The 18,387-nt window shown below is 38.5% G+C and overlaps 1 protein-coding gene and 1 long non-coding RNA gene across 2 annotated transcripts; both read right to left on the bottom strand.

The window, feature by feature from the left end:
- Positions 1–2,113: 2,113 nt before the first annotated feature.
- LOC130462976 (uncharacterized) lies at positions 2,114–3,426 on the bottom strand. The gene is made up of 2 exons (XM_056831980.1): positions 3,105–3,426; positions 2,114–2,994 (listed from the first exon to the last, which is right to left on the bottom strand). The coding sequence occupies exons 1-2, from the start codon at positions 3,424–3,426 to the stop codon at positions 2,114–2,116; spliced, it is 1,203 nt and encodes a 400-aa protein (XP_056687958.1).
- An 11,898-nt stretch (positions 3,427–15,324) lies between these two features.
- On the bottom strand, positions 15,325–18,141 carry LOC130462440 (uncharacterized). Its single transcript, XR_008922656.1, has 4 exons — positions 18,063–18,141; positions 17,306–17,357; positions 17,115–17,214; positions 15,325–15,639 (listed from the first exon to the last, which is right to left on the bottom strand). It is a non-coding gene; the product is annotated as an uncharacterized lncRNA (long non-coding RNA).
- Positions 18,142–18,387: the final 246 nt, after the last annotated feature.

Below are 18,387 nucleotides of genomic sequence, written 5' to 3'. Positions count from 1 at the left end.
TTTATACGAACGACGTTCTCAAAGCCGTAGAGGCAAAGAGGAAGGAATGATATAAGTAGTCGGATGAGGCGGCCTCTGGTGGCCTTCCTAAGGTACTCTCTGTTTATTTGGGCCCGTCCTAAAGTTTCTTGGTTTATACTGACTTTGATGTTTCTAGGGGCCTACTTCATCGGTTACAGGGAAGCGTCCTGCTCCTCCGTCGGCTGCCCCTAAAGCAACGCGTCCCTTCTTAAAGAAGATGCGCAGCACAGAGGCTGTGGTGACGCCTGGGCCGGAGCCGTCGGCTACACCGGCTGGGGGTGTGGAGGTTTCTACCCCACGAGTGGAGGACCTTTCTGCGGCTGCTGTATCCAAGGAGACGTCTACCCATGTGGCAGAGGAAGGTTGTTCCGTGGCCAAGGAGACCTCCATCGAGGCAGTTGCAGATGCTGACCGTGCTGCTGACAGTGTTGTTGTCCCATCGTCTAGGGAGTCAAGGGACCCTTCTTTCGCCGGGGACGCGTCGATGCCCCCACCTGCTTCGCCAGCTGGTAAGCTTCGTAAAAACTAGGACGTCTTGCTAACTTTGTAGTTTTTTACTGGTCGGTGTTTTATATGTTGGTCCAGGTGGTGTCTTCGAGAGGATGAGGCGGGCCGAGGTGGCTCAGATTCCTCCGTCTGGTGCTTTTAGCTCGGAGGAGAAGGAAAAAATCCTTTCTACCGTCTACGCGGCTATCCCTAGGGAGTATGTGAAATCTCTTCCTCGGATTGACGAAGGGTTCTTTGGGGCCATGCAGTCCCTCGTGCTTGACGTGAGTTCCCTACTATTTCTCTTTTACTAACTCTTTTTAGCCCCTCTCCTAATGTTTAGAGGTGACTTAAGTTTGTTCTGATTTTTGACAGCTTTTTATCCGGTTTGCCGAGGGCAGACAGTACCGCTTCAACATGCACCAAGAGATGTTGAACCACAAGGACCAAATCGAGAATCATGAAAAGTACGCCCAGAAGAAGGCGAAAATGATTGATGAGGACATGGATGTGGCCATCAGGTCTGAGACTGCTGCTCTCAAAAAGGCTGAGGAAGATGTCGAGAATTACCCAGAAAAGCTGAAGGAGCATGAGGAGAAGCTGACTGCTCTTAGGATGGGGTAGACTGCCGTCTCGAAGCGAGTTACAAACTTCTCTACCAAGGTGGAGGCCTTAGAGAAGAAGCTCAAGGCCACCCAGGCTGAGGTTGAAACTATTCGGGAGAGGCCGCCTGTTCCTTCAAGCTTGGGATCAGGCGATGGACGGGAAAGACTTTTCCTGGTTTAGACGCCGGATTTCGTAACAGATGGCCGTCTTGGCCGCTCAGCGCCTCGGGCTCGATCCTCCTAAGTTTGTCAGTGACGGGGAGGATGAGGACGTGGAGGAAGAGGAGGTGAACTCCCCAGAAGACCAGGACGTCCAGGATGGTAGCTGGACGGCCCCTTGCCCCTAAGTTTTTTCATTTTATTGTTGGTTTCTGTGGCGCCGCAGGCGCTTGTATTAACATTGATGCCTTTGGGCATTCTTTTGTTTGGGTTTGTTGCGCCGTGTGTGCATGTATGAATATTTTTGCCTTCTGTGCACTTATCTAGGCCACTCCTTAGGCCGTCAACCGATTAGTCTTTTCTGACGCTGCCGATGAGGAGTTGTCAGTTTTTGATTGACCGTCTTATTGAGTCAATTTGCGTGTGTTTTTTATATCTTGGTTTTGAGAGTTCCTATGCGATGTGTGGCTTGTTAGGCCGCAGTGATAGTGAGAGTTTCAGAATTTGATAGCAAGAATATTATCATTGAATTAGTTCGTATTTAGCTAAGCAGCGAAGTAGGTTGGCCGTTTTGCAGGCGCATACTATAGGCCATTTTGTTGGCTCTCACATAACTTTTAGGTCGTTTTGTAGGCTCTTACACAGACTTTAGGCTGTTTTGAAGGCTCTTACATAGACTTTAGGCCGTTTTGAAGGCTCTTACATAAAATACCCTCACTAGTCCATTGAAATCCTATCTCCTAGCCACTTTTTTCTACTAGTGGGATAATCTCGTTAGCTGCTGGTGGCTCTTCTTCATACTTTCTCTTGCCTTTGATCCCGGCCGGGTCCTTCCTCCATGCTTACGGGTTAAGAGTGGTGAGATAGCAGTCCTGTGCTTGCTGTTGATCTCCATGTATAGTTCCTATCGCTCCGTCGTCACATACATTCTTCAGGAGCATGAGATGGGTGACGACCACTACTTTGATCTTGCTCAGCGTGGGACGTCCCAAGATGACATTGTATGCAGTCAAGTCCTTGGCAATTAGGAAGTCCACACCCATCTTTCTTCCATCATTACGTCCTCCTATTCGTACTGGAAAGGTAATGACGCCCACAGGGTGTATGATGCTTCCTCCAAAGCCAATGATAGGGTAGTGGATGCTTTCAATTGTCTTAGGGTCATGTGCTAGATGGCTTAGACACTCCATGCTCATTATATCATATGAACTCCCTGTATCTATCAATATGCGCTTTACCCTCATGTTGGAGATCTTGATCTCGATAACGAGAGGGTCGTCATGCGGGGTGGCTACGCGTCCTCCATCTGATTCACATATTTCTATCCGGGGGAATGGGTCCGTTGGTGACTTTCCTAATAACATCACTTGACCTAGCTGGTGGTCATAATCTTTCTGTCCCCTCATGGTGGGTCCTCCAGCAGCTGGTCCTCCTAATATGACGGCTGCGAATCCCCCTTCGCTGTGATTTCCTTCTGCAGCTGAGACAGGTGACTTATTTTTCTTGTACTGGTTTTTTTCCGTGCCGTGAGAGCTTCTTTGGGGATAGTTCTTCAGGTGCCCCTTGGAAGCTAGGCCATCTAGGGCCCTCTTCAGGCTTCTAAAATCCTTGGTATCATGACCTATATCTTCGTGGAACTGGCAATACAGCTTAGGACCTCGATTCTCAGCAGGAGACTTCATTGGAATGGGTCGTTCAAGGTCAAACCTGGTCCCCACGTCCACTAGGATTGTGAGAAGGTCAGTATTGTATTCAAAATATTCTCTCTCCTGCGGTCGTCCTCTCTTTTGCCCGGAGATTTGGTATCATGCTCTTTCGAAAGGGCCCAAGTACCTTTAACTCGTGAGACCTTCCTGTCATTCTTCTCTTTCTTCCCGGATGAGTCTGTCGCCTCTCCAGCCTTCCCATCTTTGGACACACTGCATATTTCTGTGGCATGAATAAAGGCATCGGCCTCGTCTAGGACTTCTGCCATCGTTCGCACCTTCTTCTTAAATAAGTCAAACTTGAATGATCCCTTCTTTAGGACTCTGACAAAATTGTCGAAGGAGACGCCATCGGGCAGATCTGGGATTTGTCCTGCTTCCAGATTGAAACGTTTCACATAGCTTCGCAAAGACTCATTTTTCCCTTGTTGAATGCAGCCCAGGTGCATGCTTGTTTTCCTTTCTTCCTTGTATGCCAAAAACCTGGTGGAAAGCAGGGCCTGTAGCTCGTTGAAGGAGGTAATTAATGCTGGGGGCAGTCATTCGATCCATTTGTATGCTACTTCTTTGAGGGTAGCTGGAAAGTACTTGCACCATGTGGCTTCATTGGTTCCTTGAACATACATGTGGTGACGGTATACAACTAGGTGCATGTCTGGGTCTGTAGTACCATCATAGGCTTTAATGGTGGGAGTTTTGACTTTAGGCTCTTTCGGGGCGTTCCTTGTTGGATATGACAAGTGGGTTCACGGCGGCTTGAGACCATACGGGGACGCGTTATTACTTTGTTTGGTGTCATCTGAGTTTGTCCCCGAGTGGAGGGGTAGAAAGGAGGATCTTCCATAACAAGGGTAGATCCATTGTCTGATAATTCAGACTCAGCTTCATAGTGTTCTTGTCATCTTGATGGTGGCCGTAGGATGGCTGGTGGATTTGCTCGAGAAAGTTGTCGGGCTGCCTGTTCCCAACGAGGTGGAAGAGCTCGATGGCCGTGGTCAGTTTCTGGGCCTTCTGCCAAAGGACTGACTCCCCGGCTAGCTTGCTGGCGGGAACTTTATCCTGCTCTCTAGACGTTAGACCTGAGCGGCATTCTGCTTATTCGATTGACGCCTAGGTTGAGGGGCCTTTGTGGGGTCATCCTTTCAGTGTTATATATCAGCATGTTCCTTCATATTTCATCCTGCAACGTGGTGCTCATCTGCTGTTGGAAAGTTTGATTCATTTGTTGTTGGAACCCTGCTAGGATTTCGCGCAGCGATCCTACAGAGACTGGTAGGTCCAAATTTTTATCCAGCACGGCGTCCCTGACGCTGGGACTTAGATGGCCTCCTGGGGGAGGTGCCTCAACGTCCGGTTCCTCCTCAACAATCACCTCGGCCTCCTGCACTCGATCTGGTGTATTTCTAGCATTGGCGACTCGATTTGCTTCCTCTATATGGTGTTGACTTCTGTCTCGGGGCTGTCGTTCCCCTGATCCGCCGTTGTGCTCTTAGCCTTCAGATTGCGGTTCGTCCATGATACTATACCTCCTCACAGACGGCGCCAAATGTTGTGGGATCTTTTGTGGTGATGACGTGTCACGCGTTCCTCGAAGGTATCAAGTATGCGCTGGCATGATCGTCCTGCAACCTGCAAAACAAGAATATTCCCGTGGGAATATTCCCTCTAATGCCTAAATAAGTATAGGCTATAGAGATAAGTAACTTTTAGAGAGAAGGCAGAGAAAATATAGTTTAAGGTAGGTGGGAATATATTGATTGCCCCTTTACCTTGGGATCTGAGCTATTTATAGGGCTAGGGTTTCTTGGGAATTAATCCCTAAACCCTAGCTGCATGATTGGATGACCTCTGAGATTAGGACATGTGTCCTTTAGAGGATGTTTTCCAGGGCTGAGGGTGCCTTCCTGAGCTCGGCCTATCTTTTGGGCCAGCATTTTATTTTCTCAATAAGACGTTTCTTAGGTGTCCATTTTATCGTACGAAGGCCACGTGTCACCTTTTAGTTTAGGCCACATCAACTACCAATCGAGGAAATTTACTGTTACCTTTCTAAAAGGATTTACTGCAGTGCAAGATATTTAATTATAAACAATAATTAAAACATACATTGAAGCATGCAAAGTCTAAACATTTATCCTGAGTAATAACTTTAAAATTTAAAGCAATCATGCAATTTATACAAGTCATTGGCATTTTATTCGAGTTTTTGTGTTCCGTCAGGTGTGAATAAAATGAATCCAAGCTCCTTAAATCATTAAAGAATTAAGCACATTATGTATTCTGACTCAATTCTAAATAAAAACTTTGGTGTATAAGACTAATTTTACATTCAAATTAATGGCACGAAGACTATATTTACTATCCTATTTGGGCCATACTAGTCACTTTCTATAAACTCCAAAACAGTACATTTACAATATACCATTCATCCATCCATTTATCAATGAATGGCCCACATAGCAAGTTAGTAGAAAAATCATGCATCACATAAACATTTGCAGCAACTAATCAAAGGTTCCAACAATCTACAAATTATTCAACCTTATTAGTTCTAATCGAGTTGTTTTAACCTTAAAGGAATGTAGACCTAATCAAGAGTTTAATGACTAAAAGCTCCCACTAAAACCAAAAATTTACATGCTTTACAAATTTTAAACATAAAATTGTATTTCCTAGTCCAACCGGAAACTTACAAATTTAAAAAAAATTTAAAGCTCATATAAAATAATTTTAAATCCCTTAATATTATTTTCCGTTGATTAAAATTAATTAATTATAATTTTATCAAGGTTTTAATTAGTATGAATCTATTTATAATTATTAAATTAATCAAAATTAAATTCCGAGAAAAAATTAAATTACGAAATTAAATTTAATTAAAATCGTTTTCAACCGAAAAATTAAACGAATGACCCAACGTGCCAAGGCAAGGCCGTAGGCCGAAGCCCACACCTCGCCCAAGCAAGCCACGCCGCAGTGCCCATGGGCCGCGTGCACAAGTGCAGCTCCCATGGCCTGCTTTGTTGCTGGCCGAGTGACGCACCACAGCAAGCAACACACCATCACTTGATGTGCTTGCTGCTGCGCGCTGGGCAGGGGGTTTGGTGCAGCGGCACGCGAGCTCCCTTGCTGGTTGTGCTGCTGCCTTGCCTCTTGCCTTGCGTTACGATGCATCGTCGCCTTGCTCGATCACCCGCACAACACACAACGCACAAGACCGTGCCCGCGCGCGCATGCTTGTGCTTGCTCGCTGCCTCGTACCGCATGGGCGACGAGCTCCTTTGCTCGTCGTCGCATGCCCGCACTATGAAACACCTCTTAAGGGTAACACTTAGCTTCCATTGCTTCGTGCGTGCAAGATTTGTGATCGTTTTATAAAAATAAATAACTTTTATATTTAAATTTAACGACAAATTAATAATCCATATTAATTTCAATAAATTTAGGCGAAAAAATCAAAAATTTATTATTCAAATTAATTTTCGATTACATATATTCTTAGGGATTAAAATCTAGGTCATAATATTTTAATACTTTTTTAATTTTAACAAATTTTATGGTGGCTTTTTAATCATAGGATCCTAATTAAATTATCAATTAATTATGAAAATCAAAACAAATTCTAAATTATTTGAAATTTAACAAATTAATAATAATTACAAATTAGGTTGTATAATTAACAAAGTTATGCCTTAAAATTGTTAAACATATACAGTAGGTCAATCATAGTTTCAAGATTTACATACAAGAATCGCAAAAATTTAATTTAACATCATAAAAATTACAAATTTTGCATTCGAAAAACTAAAACCTCCGAAAAGTCATAGTTAGGCTTCGAATTTGGGAATTCTGGGTTGGACATCAAATGTTTGATTTTTGCCAAAATTTTAAAATGCCGTTTACATGTGAAATTAACTATTAAAACATAAGATTTCGACCATTATTGATAAAACTGCCGAAAAATCCTGCGAACATATAATCAAACGATCGCATGAATTTGCAATTAATTACTTCCACGAAATTAATCACCGTTTTAATTCATTGCAAATTTATAAAATTTGATCCATGTTAACTATGGAATTAATTGATTATAGAATTAATTAGAGGCTCGTGATACCACTATTAGGTTATAATAATATAACAATATAATTCATGAGGGAAAACCATAAAGCTAGAATCAAAATTAATTGCCACATAGTCAATTAGCATAATTCAGGTGATACACAATGTGATGCGTGCCTTCCCTAGTTGCTCCCGAACCGAACAAAAACAAGTCTTTAGAGCCCCAAACGTTGCCCTTCCGTAGAAAGTCCACAATACGTTCGGATCTGCCTTAGGTTCAACCAACTAGGATTTTACTTAAGATTTTATGTATTCGGGCAGGCTTGTATTACGTTCTCCCTTGAACACAATGGGAATAAAGAATATGTTTTCAATTCAATTGATGTATATAATTATGAGGGCCTAGCCTCATATTTATAGTGTAGGAAATAAGGAATTTGAGTCTTGCTAGGAATAGAACTACCAACCCTACTAGGATTGAAATTCTTATTCAATTAGCATTGCAACATTAATTAAACTCTAGTAAGACTAGGAATATTTAATCCAAGGTTACTTGGGAATTAAGCAATCGGATATTCTTGGAGCCCAAGACGAAACAACCCAACGCAGCCACAACGGGCCACGTTGGTGTGCGTGCTGCCTCGACCCAGTGCGCTACGTACGACCCTCGCCTCGGCAGGCCTTGCAGTCGCTGCTCGCTGGCTGGGCGCAGCCCATGAGATGCTCCCTTGCCGCAGGCTTGGCGCGGCCCATCTGATGCTGCCTTGCTTGCAGCTTAGCGCGGCACATGAGGTTGTTGCCTTGCTTGTAGCTTGGCGCGGCCAATGGCTGTTGCCTTGCTCGCAGGGCGCGGCCCATGGTGCTTCCTTGCTTGTCGAGCGATGGGCCGGCTCGCTTGCCGGCTTGTCGCTCGTCGAACTTCCGATTTGTTTTCCGATTCCGGAATTCATTTCTGTTTCGAACAAATATTTACGTTTCCGTTAATATTTCCGATACCGGAAATAATTTACTTTTCCGACAATATTTCCGATTCCGGTAATATTTCCATTTCCGGCAATTCCGGCAATATTTCTTTTTCCGATAATATTTTCCGATACGAACCATATTTCCGTTTCCGGTAACATCTACGATTTGGATAATATTTATATTTCCTTCATAAACCATTGTTCCATTTCCGGCAATATCATCATTTCCGGAGTATTCTTTATTTTGTCTTTTGACGATTTCAAGTCCCACTGGAACCGAGATCCGTCGTTTCCGAATGTTCATAAATGGAGTACTTAATGAGTAATATATTCACTAAAATACTTGATCCGTTCACGTACTATTTGTGTCACCCTACGGGTTCAGTCAAGAGTAGTTGTGGATTAATATTATTAATTCCACTTGAACTGAAGCGGCCTCTAGCTAGGCATTCATTTCACTTGATCTCACTGAATTATTAACTTGTTAATTAATAATGAACCGCATTTATTAGACTTAGCATTAAATGCATACTTGGACCAAGGGCATTACTTCCTTCAGAAACTTAGTACATACTGGGTATTAAGATCTATTTACAAAGATCTTATAATATTGTTTTAGATTAAGTAATGGCATTTACTAAATCAAACTCGAAAGACTCCATTGGAGATATTCGAACCATATGAATAAATCTAAGTAATAAGTGTTTGAACTATATATAAGTATTTACTAAGTTAAACATCAAAGAGTCTAAATGAGATTCTTAACCTATATTATATGTCAAAGAATTTAGTTGGATTCAGTCTCTACTGAAACTGAATAAGCTTAACTTACATGAATAGAATTCAATTGGGAATTATTCTGCAAAAGAATTTATCATGTATGATATAATATAAGGATCGCCAAAATGTATCGTATGGCTTTAGGCATGACCAACATATACCAATCTCTATTGGTCTAAGTAAAGATCAACTAGATTGAGATCAAAAAAAACTTATGGTACTTGAAAAGGCACATAGGAATAGTTCTTGATTCAAGGTAATGAAGATATGTTAATATTGATGCTACATGCATAAACACTGGCAACGGATCAAGCAAGATCCCTTTGGAGTTTACCATTGGCAAGAACGAGCTATATGCATCGTGGTTTGAAATGGCAACATGGATTGAAGACCATGAGTTGTTGCGAGGGAAATTAAACATTAATTTCTATGTTCAGAGATACAGATGGAAAGTCTTCCACATATATGTGAACTTCTTGGATAAATAAATCCAAATAAAGCATCACTAGCAACCGATACAGTTGAAGTAAAATACTTATTGCCTAAGAAGCAATAAAACAGGGTTGTTTACGTTAAAGAGTTCTTCACTGAACTTGGGTAGATCACATGTCTGTTGGCTTGGGTAGACCACTTTTGAAGCAATAAATACTAGATCACAAAATAAACATACTCAAAAGATCTGATCATCCTATCTCGAAAAGCATTCGATGAAAAGGATATTAAGATTGGCAAAGCATGATAACTAAACCTATGCAACCAGTGAAATACAACACTCACATTGTGGCACTGGAAGTCAAACATAGTTTTGAATTCCATTAATTATTTTAAAGATGGGTTTGAGGCCCATGATTGTAAAACATTGGGGTTGAACATTTATTTTGGTTTAGTATTAAATGATGAGTCCTTTCAATTTGAAGATATATTCAAGATAGACTGTCAGGACCAGTCCTATGACTAAGAAATGTCTATCAAGTGAACTTGAATGTCAAAAGTTGAAAATAGTCCTTGGTCGGAAGTTTTCTATAAAGGTGGACGCATAGAGAACGCTAGACGACTAGAATGCAAGATGACTAATAGTTATGTTTCTTGAACTATGTGGACATGGCAATGTCGCAATCATTTGCATAGATACTTACTTGAAAAGATTAGTATCGGACAGACCTATGAAACTTTACTGTAAGAGATGAAAATCTGTCATAAGTAAATTTCATTACATTATTAGACACTAATCCTCAATACCTGAATGATTTGAGATTACTTGTTTGAGAACTAGTTACTTTGACGTTGTCAAGCGTCGCACCGTAAAAGGAGACTATAGCGGCAGCGCTCAGGTAATCACCTATCAAACGAAGTCTAACCTCAAGATCACAAGATTGGGATTTGAAGGAAATAACGCCCTTGGTCCAGGTATGCATTCAATGCTAAGTCTAATAAATGCGGTTCAGTATTAATTAATTATGCAAGTTAATAATTCAGTGAGATCAAGTGAGCTGAATGCCTAGCTAGAGTCCGCTTCAGTTCGAGTGGAATTAATAATATTAATCCACAGCTTACTCTTGACTGAACCCGTAGCTAGGGTCACACAATTAGTACGTGAACGTATCAAGTATATCAGTGAATTAAATACTCTAATTATGAATATTCGGAATCGACGGATCTCGGTTCCAGTGGGAGCTGAAATCGTCAAAAGGCAAAATATGAATACTCCGGAAATGATGATATTGCCGGAAACGGAAATATGGATCATAACAGAAATATAAATATTATCCAAGTCGTAGATGGTGCTGGAAACGGAAACATGGTACCTATCGGAAAATATTATTGGAAATAGAAATATTGCCGAAATCGGAAATATTGCCGGAGACGGAAATATTACCGGAATCGGAAACATTAAATATTTGTTCGAATCGGAAATATTAAATATTGTTCGAATCGGAAATGAATTCCGGAATCGGAAAACGAATCAGAAGCGCGAGTACGAAACGATCGTCGGACGAGCTTGCTAGACGCAAGGCCCAGCACGAAGCCAGGCCCGCGCCTAGCGAAGCTCGCGCGCAGCAAAGCCAGCGAGGCCCGCGAGCAGCGAGAAAGGCATGGCCAAGCCCGCAGCAAGCGAGCCAGGCGAGGCCCAGCAGCAGCGCCCAAGGATGGGCCGCGTGCTGCCAGCCTGCCTTGGCCGAGCCGCGCACCGTGGCCTTATGGGCTGCGTGTGTGTGTGTGTGTTTGTGCAATGCTACGAATCCTTGGTCGTTTAGGATTGCTTAATTGTTTTCCTAATTCCACAAGAATTAAATGTTTAGTGTTTAATTAAACATTAAATTCTAATGGATTAATTTAACTAGAATTCTGATAGAATTAGTTATTTGAATCCTAGTGGAAATCTAAAACCGATATTTCCTCCTTATAAATAGGTGATTCATAATCACAATTTATACATCACAATCAACAAGTATTCATATAGTTTAAGTTTAAATGAATTTGATAATTTGCCTAAAACTAATAACTAAGCTTTCGAATAAAACATAATACCTTAGATAATATTCTAGTTAATTGAATCTAAGGCGGATCTGAACGTGGTGTGGACTATCTACGGAGGGGCGACATTTGGAGTCCTAAACTTGTTCTTGTTCAGTTCGGGAGTAGATAGGGAAGGCACGCGTCACATGTATGTATCCTAAATTATGCTAATTGACTATGTGGCAATTAATTTGGATTCCTGGCTTTATGGTTTTTCCGCATGAAATATATGTTTTATATTTGTCATAACCTAAAAGTGGTATCACGAGCCTCTAATTAATTTCATAATCAATTATAGTTAACAAGGTTAAATTTTATAAATTTGCAATGAATTAAAGGGGTGATTAATTTCGTTGTATGTAATTAATTGCAAATTCGTGCGATTATTTGATTATATGTTCGCAGGATTTTTCGGCAGTTTTGTCAATAATTGTCGAAATCGTATAATTTTATAGTGAAATTCACATGTAAACGACGTTTTAAAACTTTGACAAAAATCATAGATTTATCGCCGAACCCAGAATTCCCAAATTCGAAGCCTAACTATGACTTTTCGGAGGTTTTAGTTTTTCGAACGCAAAATTTATAATTTTTATGATGTTAAATTAAATATTTGCGAATCTTGTATGTAAATCTTGAATCAATGATTGACCTACTATATATGTTTAACAATTTTAAAGCCTAATCTTGTTAATTATACTACCTAATTTGTAATTGTAATTAATTTGTTTAAATTCGAATAATTTAGAATTTGTTTTGATTTTCATAATTAATTAGCAATTTAATTAGGATCCTATGATTAAAAAGGCACCATAAAATTTGTTAAAATTGAAAAAGTTTTAAAATATTATGACCTAGATTTGAATCCATGAAAATAAATATAATCGGAAATTAATTTGAATAATTTTTTTTTTGATTTTTCGCCTAACTTTATGAAATTAATATGAGCTATTAATTTGTCAATAAATTTAAATTATAAAAGTTTTGATTTTTATGAAAATCGTTCACGAATCTTGCACGCATGAAGCAATGGAAGCTAAGTGGTACCCTTAAGGGGTGTTGCATAGTGCGGGCATGCGACGACGAGCAAGGGAGCTCGTCGCCCATGCGGTACTAGGCAGCTAGCAAGGCACGAGCACACGCGCGTGGGGGGTTGCCCTGCTGTGCGGTGTGCATGTGAGCGAGCAAGCGACGAGCACTGGTACGCTCCAGCAAGCACTGGTCCGCCCAGTGCGCGCTGGCTCGTCCCAGCGAGCGATGCTTGCTGCGCATAGTGCGTGGCTTGCTCGGCTTGCTGTGTGCTACGCGTTGCCTGCTCAACGCATGTGCTATGACCAACGCAGTGACAGGCCTGGGCACAGCACTCGTGCACGCGGCCCATGGGCGCTGCTACTACAAGGCCTCGACGAGGCATGGGCGCAAGCCTATGGCTTTGTCTTGGCCCGTTGGTTCGTTTTAATTTTTCGGTTGAAAACGATTTTAATTAAATTTAATTTCGTAATTTAATTTTGAATAATTTAATAATTATAAATTTATTTATACTAATTATTTAAATTAATTAATTAAAACCTTGATAAAATTTAAATTAATTTATTTTAACCAACTGAAAATAAAAATAAAGGATTTAAATAATATTTTATATGAGCTTTAAATTTTAATTAAATTTGAAAGTTTCCGGTTGGACTAGGAAATACAATTTTATGTTTAAAATTTGTAAAGCATGTAAATTTCTTGGTTTTAGTGGGAGAATTTTAGTTATAAACTCTTGATTAGGTCTACATTTCTTTAAGGTTAAAACAACTCGATTAGAATTAATAAGGATTGAATAATTTGTAGATTATTGGAACCCTTAATTACTTGTTGCAAATATTGCATAATATGTTCTACTAACTTGCTAGGTGGGCCATTCATTGATAAATGAATGGGTGAATGGTATATTGTAAATGTACTGTTTTGCAGGTTGTGGAAAGTGACTAGTATGGCCCAAATAGGATAGAAAGTATGGTCTGCGTACCATTAATTTGAATGTAAAAATTATTCTAATGCACCAAAGTTTTTAATTTTAAATATGGTATGCGTACCATCAAATAGTTGTAATTAGTTTCGATTATAGCTTATCTTATTTGAAGAAAATGGCGCCTCCCATTGTGAAATTCAAGACGGAGATTCCAATCCATTTTCGAGACGGAGTTTGAAGTTGAAGCTTCAAGATGAAGTCGGGCCATACTAGATCACATTTATATCTTATGCATGCTTTAAGTTATTTACTTTAAATATGTCTTAATTATGCATGATATTATGGCTTGATTATGTTGCATGATTAAGGATTTTAGTTCACTTAAAATCTAACCAACATAGTAAGAGACTTAAGTTCCAAACTTTAAAAATTGAGTTAAAAGGTGCCATGCCAAAATAACACTTACTTGGATAACCTTTACATCAATCTTAGTAATAGTTTTCCGCCATAGCGAGGTGTTACTTATTGATCCTATAGGGGTAAGGTACACAAATAGTTGTGAGTACATGTTAGTTTTGGTGAAACTCAACGATATAAGTAAGGAGTCCTTTTACGTCTTGGCAAATGAGATAGGTTTACCTAATAAGTTCTTAGACGTACCTATCAACCAAGAGTAGTTTCTAGACTATTAGCAAAGGATTTGCTTACCTAAAATATTTTAGAATTGAGTCTAAATACATAATGTGCTTAATTCTTCAATGACTTAAGGATCTGGGATTCATTTTATTCACACCTGCCGGAACAATAAATTCGAATAAAATGCCAATGACTTGTTTAAATTGCATGATTGCTTTAATTTTCAAGTTATTACTCATGATAAATGTTTAGACTTTGCATGCTTCAATGTATGTTTTAATTATTGTTTATAATTAAATATCTTGCACTGTAGTAAATCCTTTTAGAAAGATAACAGTAAATTTTCTCGATTGGTAGTGATTCCAAGAAAGATTCACGGAAATGAGAGAAAATGAGCAATTTAAAATGTACGTTTCTTTTAGCGACTTTTATGGTTGTTTTCGAGTATCAAAGTCGAATGGAAAACCGATTGGTGCTTGTGAATTCAAAATATAATGTAGTTTTGAGATCATAAAGCATTGAGTTTAACACTCAGCTTTACCAATGGTTAACAACTTTATATCTTTGTCCATTTAATTCTTGAATGAGTCTAGGTCCTAGACATTCGAATAGATCGATGCTTAGAGAACTTTAGCAGCTTCTGGTAAGATCATCTAGTTGAAACAGAATATTCAACATAAATAAAATGGTAAGAACTTTGTTGGAGTGACATTGGACATGTCTAACAAAGTACAAAAGTCAACACTAGAGAAGTCGATTCTTAAGACTATAAGAAATGGTACAAGAAATAGGAAAACAAGGAACAAATGAAAGGAGTTTACGATTCCGTTTCTACCTATAAGTTTATGTTTAAAGAGAAGTGACCTAGCAATCAAACTTCCTTGGTATCATATACCGCTTGAGGTTTTTACTTAGGTAATAACTCAAACAATGGAAGCTAGGCTACACTAATGACCTACTAGTCTTATATGCACGCGATGCGTGCGGGAGTATATATATAAATCTTAGATAATTAAAAAAAATTAAAATTGTGTTATAACAATTAATCACCAAAACTAATAAGCAAGGAAAAATGTTTATAAAGTTTGATCATCTAAAGAAAAAAAATCCTATAAAAGTATTAGTATATAAATTGGTATCTCAATTAATTTTTCCTTCTCTACATCCAAGAGTTTATTCTCACATATGATATGTTTTCTTCAATTGCATTAAATCTTCCATCCCTAGCATTTTCTTCCAATCTGGCGTTGCTGCTGTCTATCTTCGACTTTCGGCTGAACCATTTTCGATTTCATGTCATCATAATCAAATACGGAAGGGTCTAGGTTCGGGAGGTTTGAGATTTGCAGAGCATCCCGACCAGCTTACCACTACAAATGTAGCATATTTATTTTTTTTAAAAACAACAAAAAGCTTAAACCCTACATAACCAGAGCAAAAACACTCCAAATATACCAATCAGTACAAAAATCAATCCCTAGCTTCGAAATGGGGATTCCATTTTACATCCAACTATTCAAAATCAAGATATCACCACAATTAACAACAAACAACCCCACATTAAAGAAATCAAATTCAATTAAAACTACAACAGCCCAGAATCCAAATTTAACAGATCTAACAACCTAAAAGACGCTACCCCTAACTAACAAAAACAAAATAAACGCCGATGACTCAAACACCTCGTGGGTTAACCTTGGTCCCACTCCGCACAATAAGCAGATCCCAAATCCAATAGATATATGCTGCAAGAAAGCCAGGGATGGTCATAACGTTTAGCAAAATATATAATATTCAACAGAGTGGATACAATTAATCGCAAATTAGAATGAATTCAGACTTAAAACGACATGTGAGACTTTATAACGTGCGTGAACAGAATTAATGGTACCAAACTTCAGACAAAAGATACTCTGCCACTGGACTTTAACCGAGCCCACTCTTTGCTCACTTACACTTTTGGACTCTAGAGTATCTCCTACACCTAAATGAGAAAGATTGCTAAAAACATACAGCTTACAACCACATACCTCAACATTAATTATGTTAATGTAAGGTAAAGATAATCACCAAAAACAATGTTACTATAATCCAGATGCGTGAAAGCTCAAATTTTTCTGTTTTTCAACTCAATAGAACACAAATTCTTGAAGTGATGTAATTTGATGTTTTCTTGGCGATTTCATAGACGAAAAACACGAAAGGAAAAGTTACTTGCATAGAGTTGTAAACACTATTAATTTAATTAATGAGGAGAAGTCCTCTGCATATTTTCCCCTTCTTCATAGGGGATCATGATCGCATTAAACTTTGGGTTAGAATATCATAGCGATTAGACTATCATAGCGATTAGTTTTCAGCATGGTTATAAAAACAATGTTGCTACCAGGATTCATTAGACTTTGATTCATGCTTAGTGGCTATTGCTTATGCTGCAAAGAAATGTAGCAATGACAACTTATGACGACATTACACAAACCAAATTCCTGCCAACTTTCAATTACGATATACATAAATTCCTGGGTCGTATTTTCATTTGCAGACAATAGAAATAATTAGAACCTAAAAAAACCCAATTACCTTGGTTACTTCATTCCAATGAACAAAATCAAGAATTACCCACATCAGGCAATTGACCATTATGTCATACCTAAACAAAACTACTTCACTAATGTTACAACTGTATTTAAATTCATAAGGGGAAAAAAGATTTTCAGAATAAAAGGAGAAAAGGAGGGAAATGATTAGAACGGGGGAAGGGGAAAATGAAAATGTTCAAGTATCTAAACTGGTTGACTTTAAGTAAGATAAAAAACATGACAAAAAGATCACGAAAGAAAATTGGAATTGGATCATACTTAGACGCATGTTTGTGGTCAAAATTACTTACTTTGAATCCTTCAAATGTCTTCACTTGAAAATGACAAAAAGATAATTGAAAATGAGCGATACCCAACAACAGTAAATTCAACAATACTCACCGAAAAATACAATCAATCCAATTCATATTTTTAGGGTTTAAACATGAATTAAAGAAATCCCAAATTTGAAAAAAAAACACAAACTTGATCAGAGGTCTGTATTTCTGAAATTTGAAATTCAACCTAATCTAGCAAAAACAAACACATAAACTTGATAACCATATAAATAAAATTAAGAAACAAAAAGAAGCATTACAGTGGAAATAAATTGAATGATTAAACCGTACTTGAATTCATACCTGTTCGAACGTGATGGGAGAAAATCCGATTGAGGTGATACTTTCTTGTTAGACCTTAATGAAGAAGTCCAGTAAACCTTTGCCCTTTTCATTCGCGAAACTGCAATCGGGGGAAAAAAGTGTGACCCTACTTTGACCCTAATTTGACTCTGAAAATGTTAATTGCAGCTAAAATCTGGAAACATTCTTACCTTCTTTGTAAGCCATTCATGTTTATCAGTTCCAAATTAAATTTCCACCACTCTGCAAAGCATCAATAATCAACACTGAAATAAAATTAAAATATGGTTTGAACATCAGTTGCCAAACTAAAGCCATAGATTGTCATTAGAAACCCAAACAATTTTTCCAATAACAGTACTATATTCTTTTACAGTTTTATTTACAGCTCAAACTTTAGTTAAAACTAATTGAAATGATTTGTGTTTGGTGGTATCAGCATTTATTTGTGTTGGTAATGATTTCAATTTTCTTCTTAATGTTAGTAGAAAGAAAGTCCCTTGTTAACCATTATTCAAGCTGTAAGGCACAATGATTAACCATTGCCATGCAATATCCGCATAGGTCCAAAGACGGGCTAGCGAATCCCCAGAAACAAACCCCATGATCCAAACTACAGTGTCAAGTGCAATATCGCATCAAAATGTTCAATGATCTGGGATGTTTCTAGATCGACCACTGATCAACAAAATAAAAACAATAACAGAACTCTAATTCAAAGAGAAACAGTTTATACACCATTACAAATTTAAATAGAAAATTCACTGTTTTTAGGGATTTTTAATGTGTATTTCTCCCTGAATCGAATTTGACTGAAGTAAAAACAACAAAATACAAAACCTAGATCTGATAAATCCCAAAACCCAAAAGCAAACCCCCCCAAAATCCATAACAACTTACAAACATTAGGCTAAAAGTTGAAAAGGGTTTGTTGGTGAAGAGACTTACAGCGGAGGGATTGACCTCTTCTTCTTCGAAAGGGTTGGGATCATAACGACCTGCCATTTTCAAAAAGAAATGATCAGACCCATGATTATTTCATTAAAAAGAAATGATCTTGAATTATTCAATTTCATCAAAGCAAGTACTATTTCAACCAAAATCAACCAACCAACCAACCAACTGTCAAATCCCATAAAAATAAAAATTCCCAAATTTAATATTGTGACAAAGTCCAAAAATCATGAAATTATCAGAGAAAAAAAGCACGAATTTTCATTTTATTTACTCATTTAGTAGTCAAAATGATCCAAGAGCTAGTAAAACAAAAAGT

This window comes from Spinacia oleracea, chromosome 6 (genome assembly GCF_020520425.1).
Source record: "Spinacia oleracea cultivar Varoflay chromosome 6, BTI_SOV_V1, whole genome shotgun sequence".
In the NCBI taxonomy this organism is placed as follows: domain Eukaryota; kingdom Viridiplantae; phylum Streptophyta; class Magnoliopsida; order Caryophyllales; family Amaranthaceae; genus Spinacia; species Spinacia oleracea.
This window is presented reverse-complemented; position numbering and strand designations above follow the sequence as displayed.

What these genes read in the sequence shown, in the direction of transcription:
- LOC130462976 (XM_056831980.1), bottom strand. Translation starts at nt 3,426, where the DNA reads ATGCACCTGGGCTGCATTCAACAAGGGAAAAATGAGTCTTTGCGAAGC. An exon ending in GAAGGTCTCACGAGTTAAAG is followed by an intron (nt 2,995 to 3,104) that starts GTACTTGGGCCC and finishes TCACAATCCTAG; the next exon opens with TGGACGTGGGGACCAGGTTT.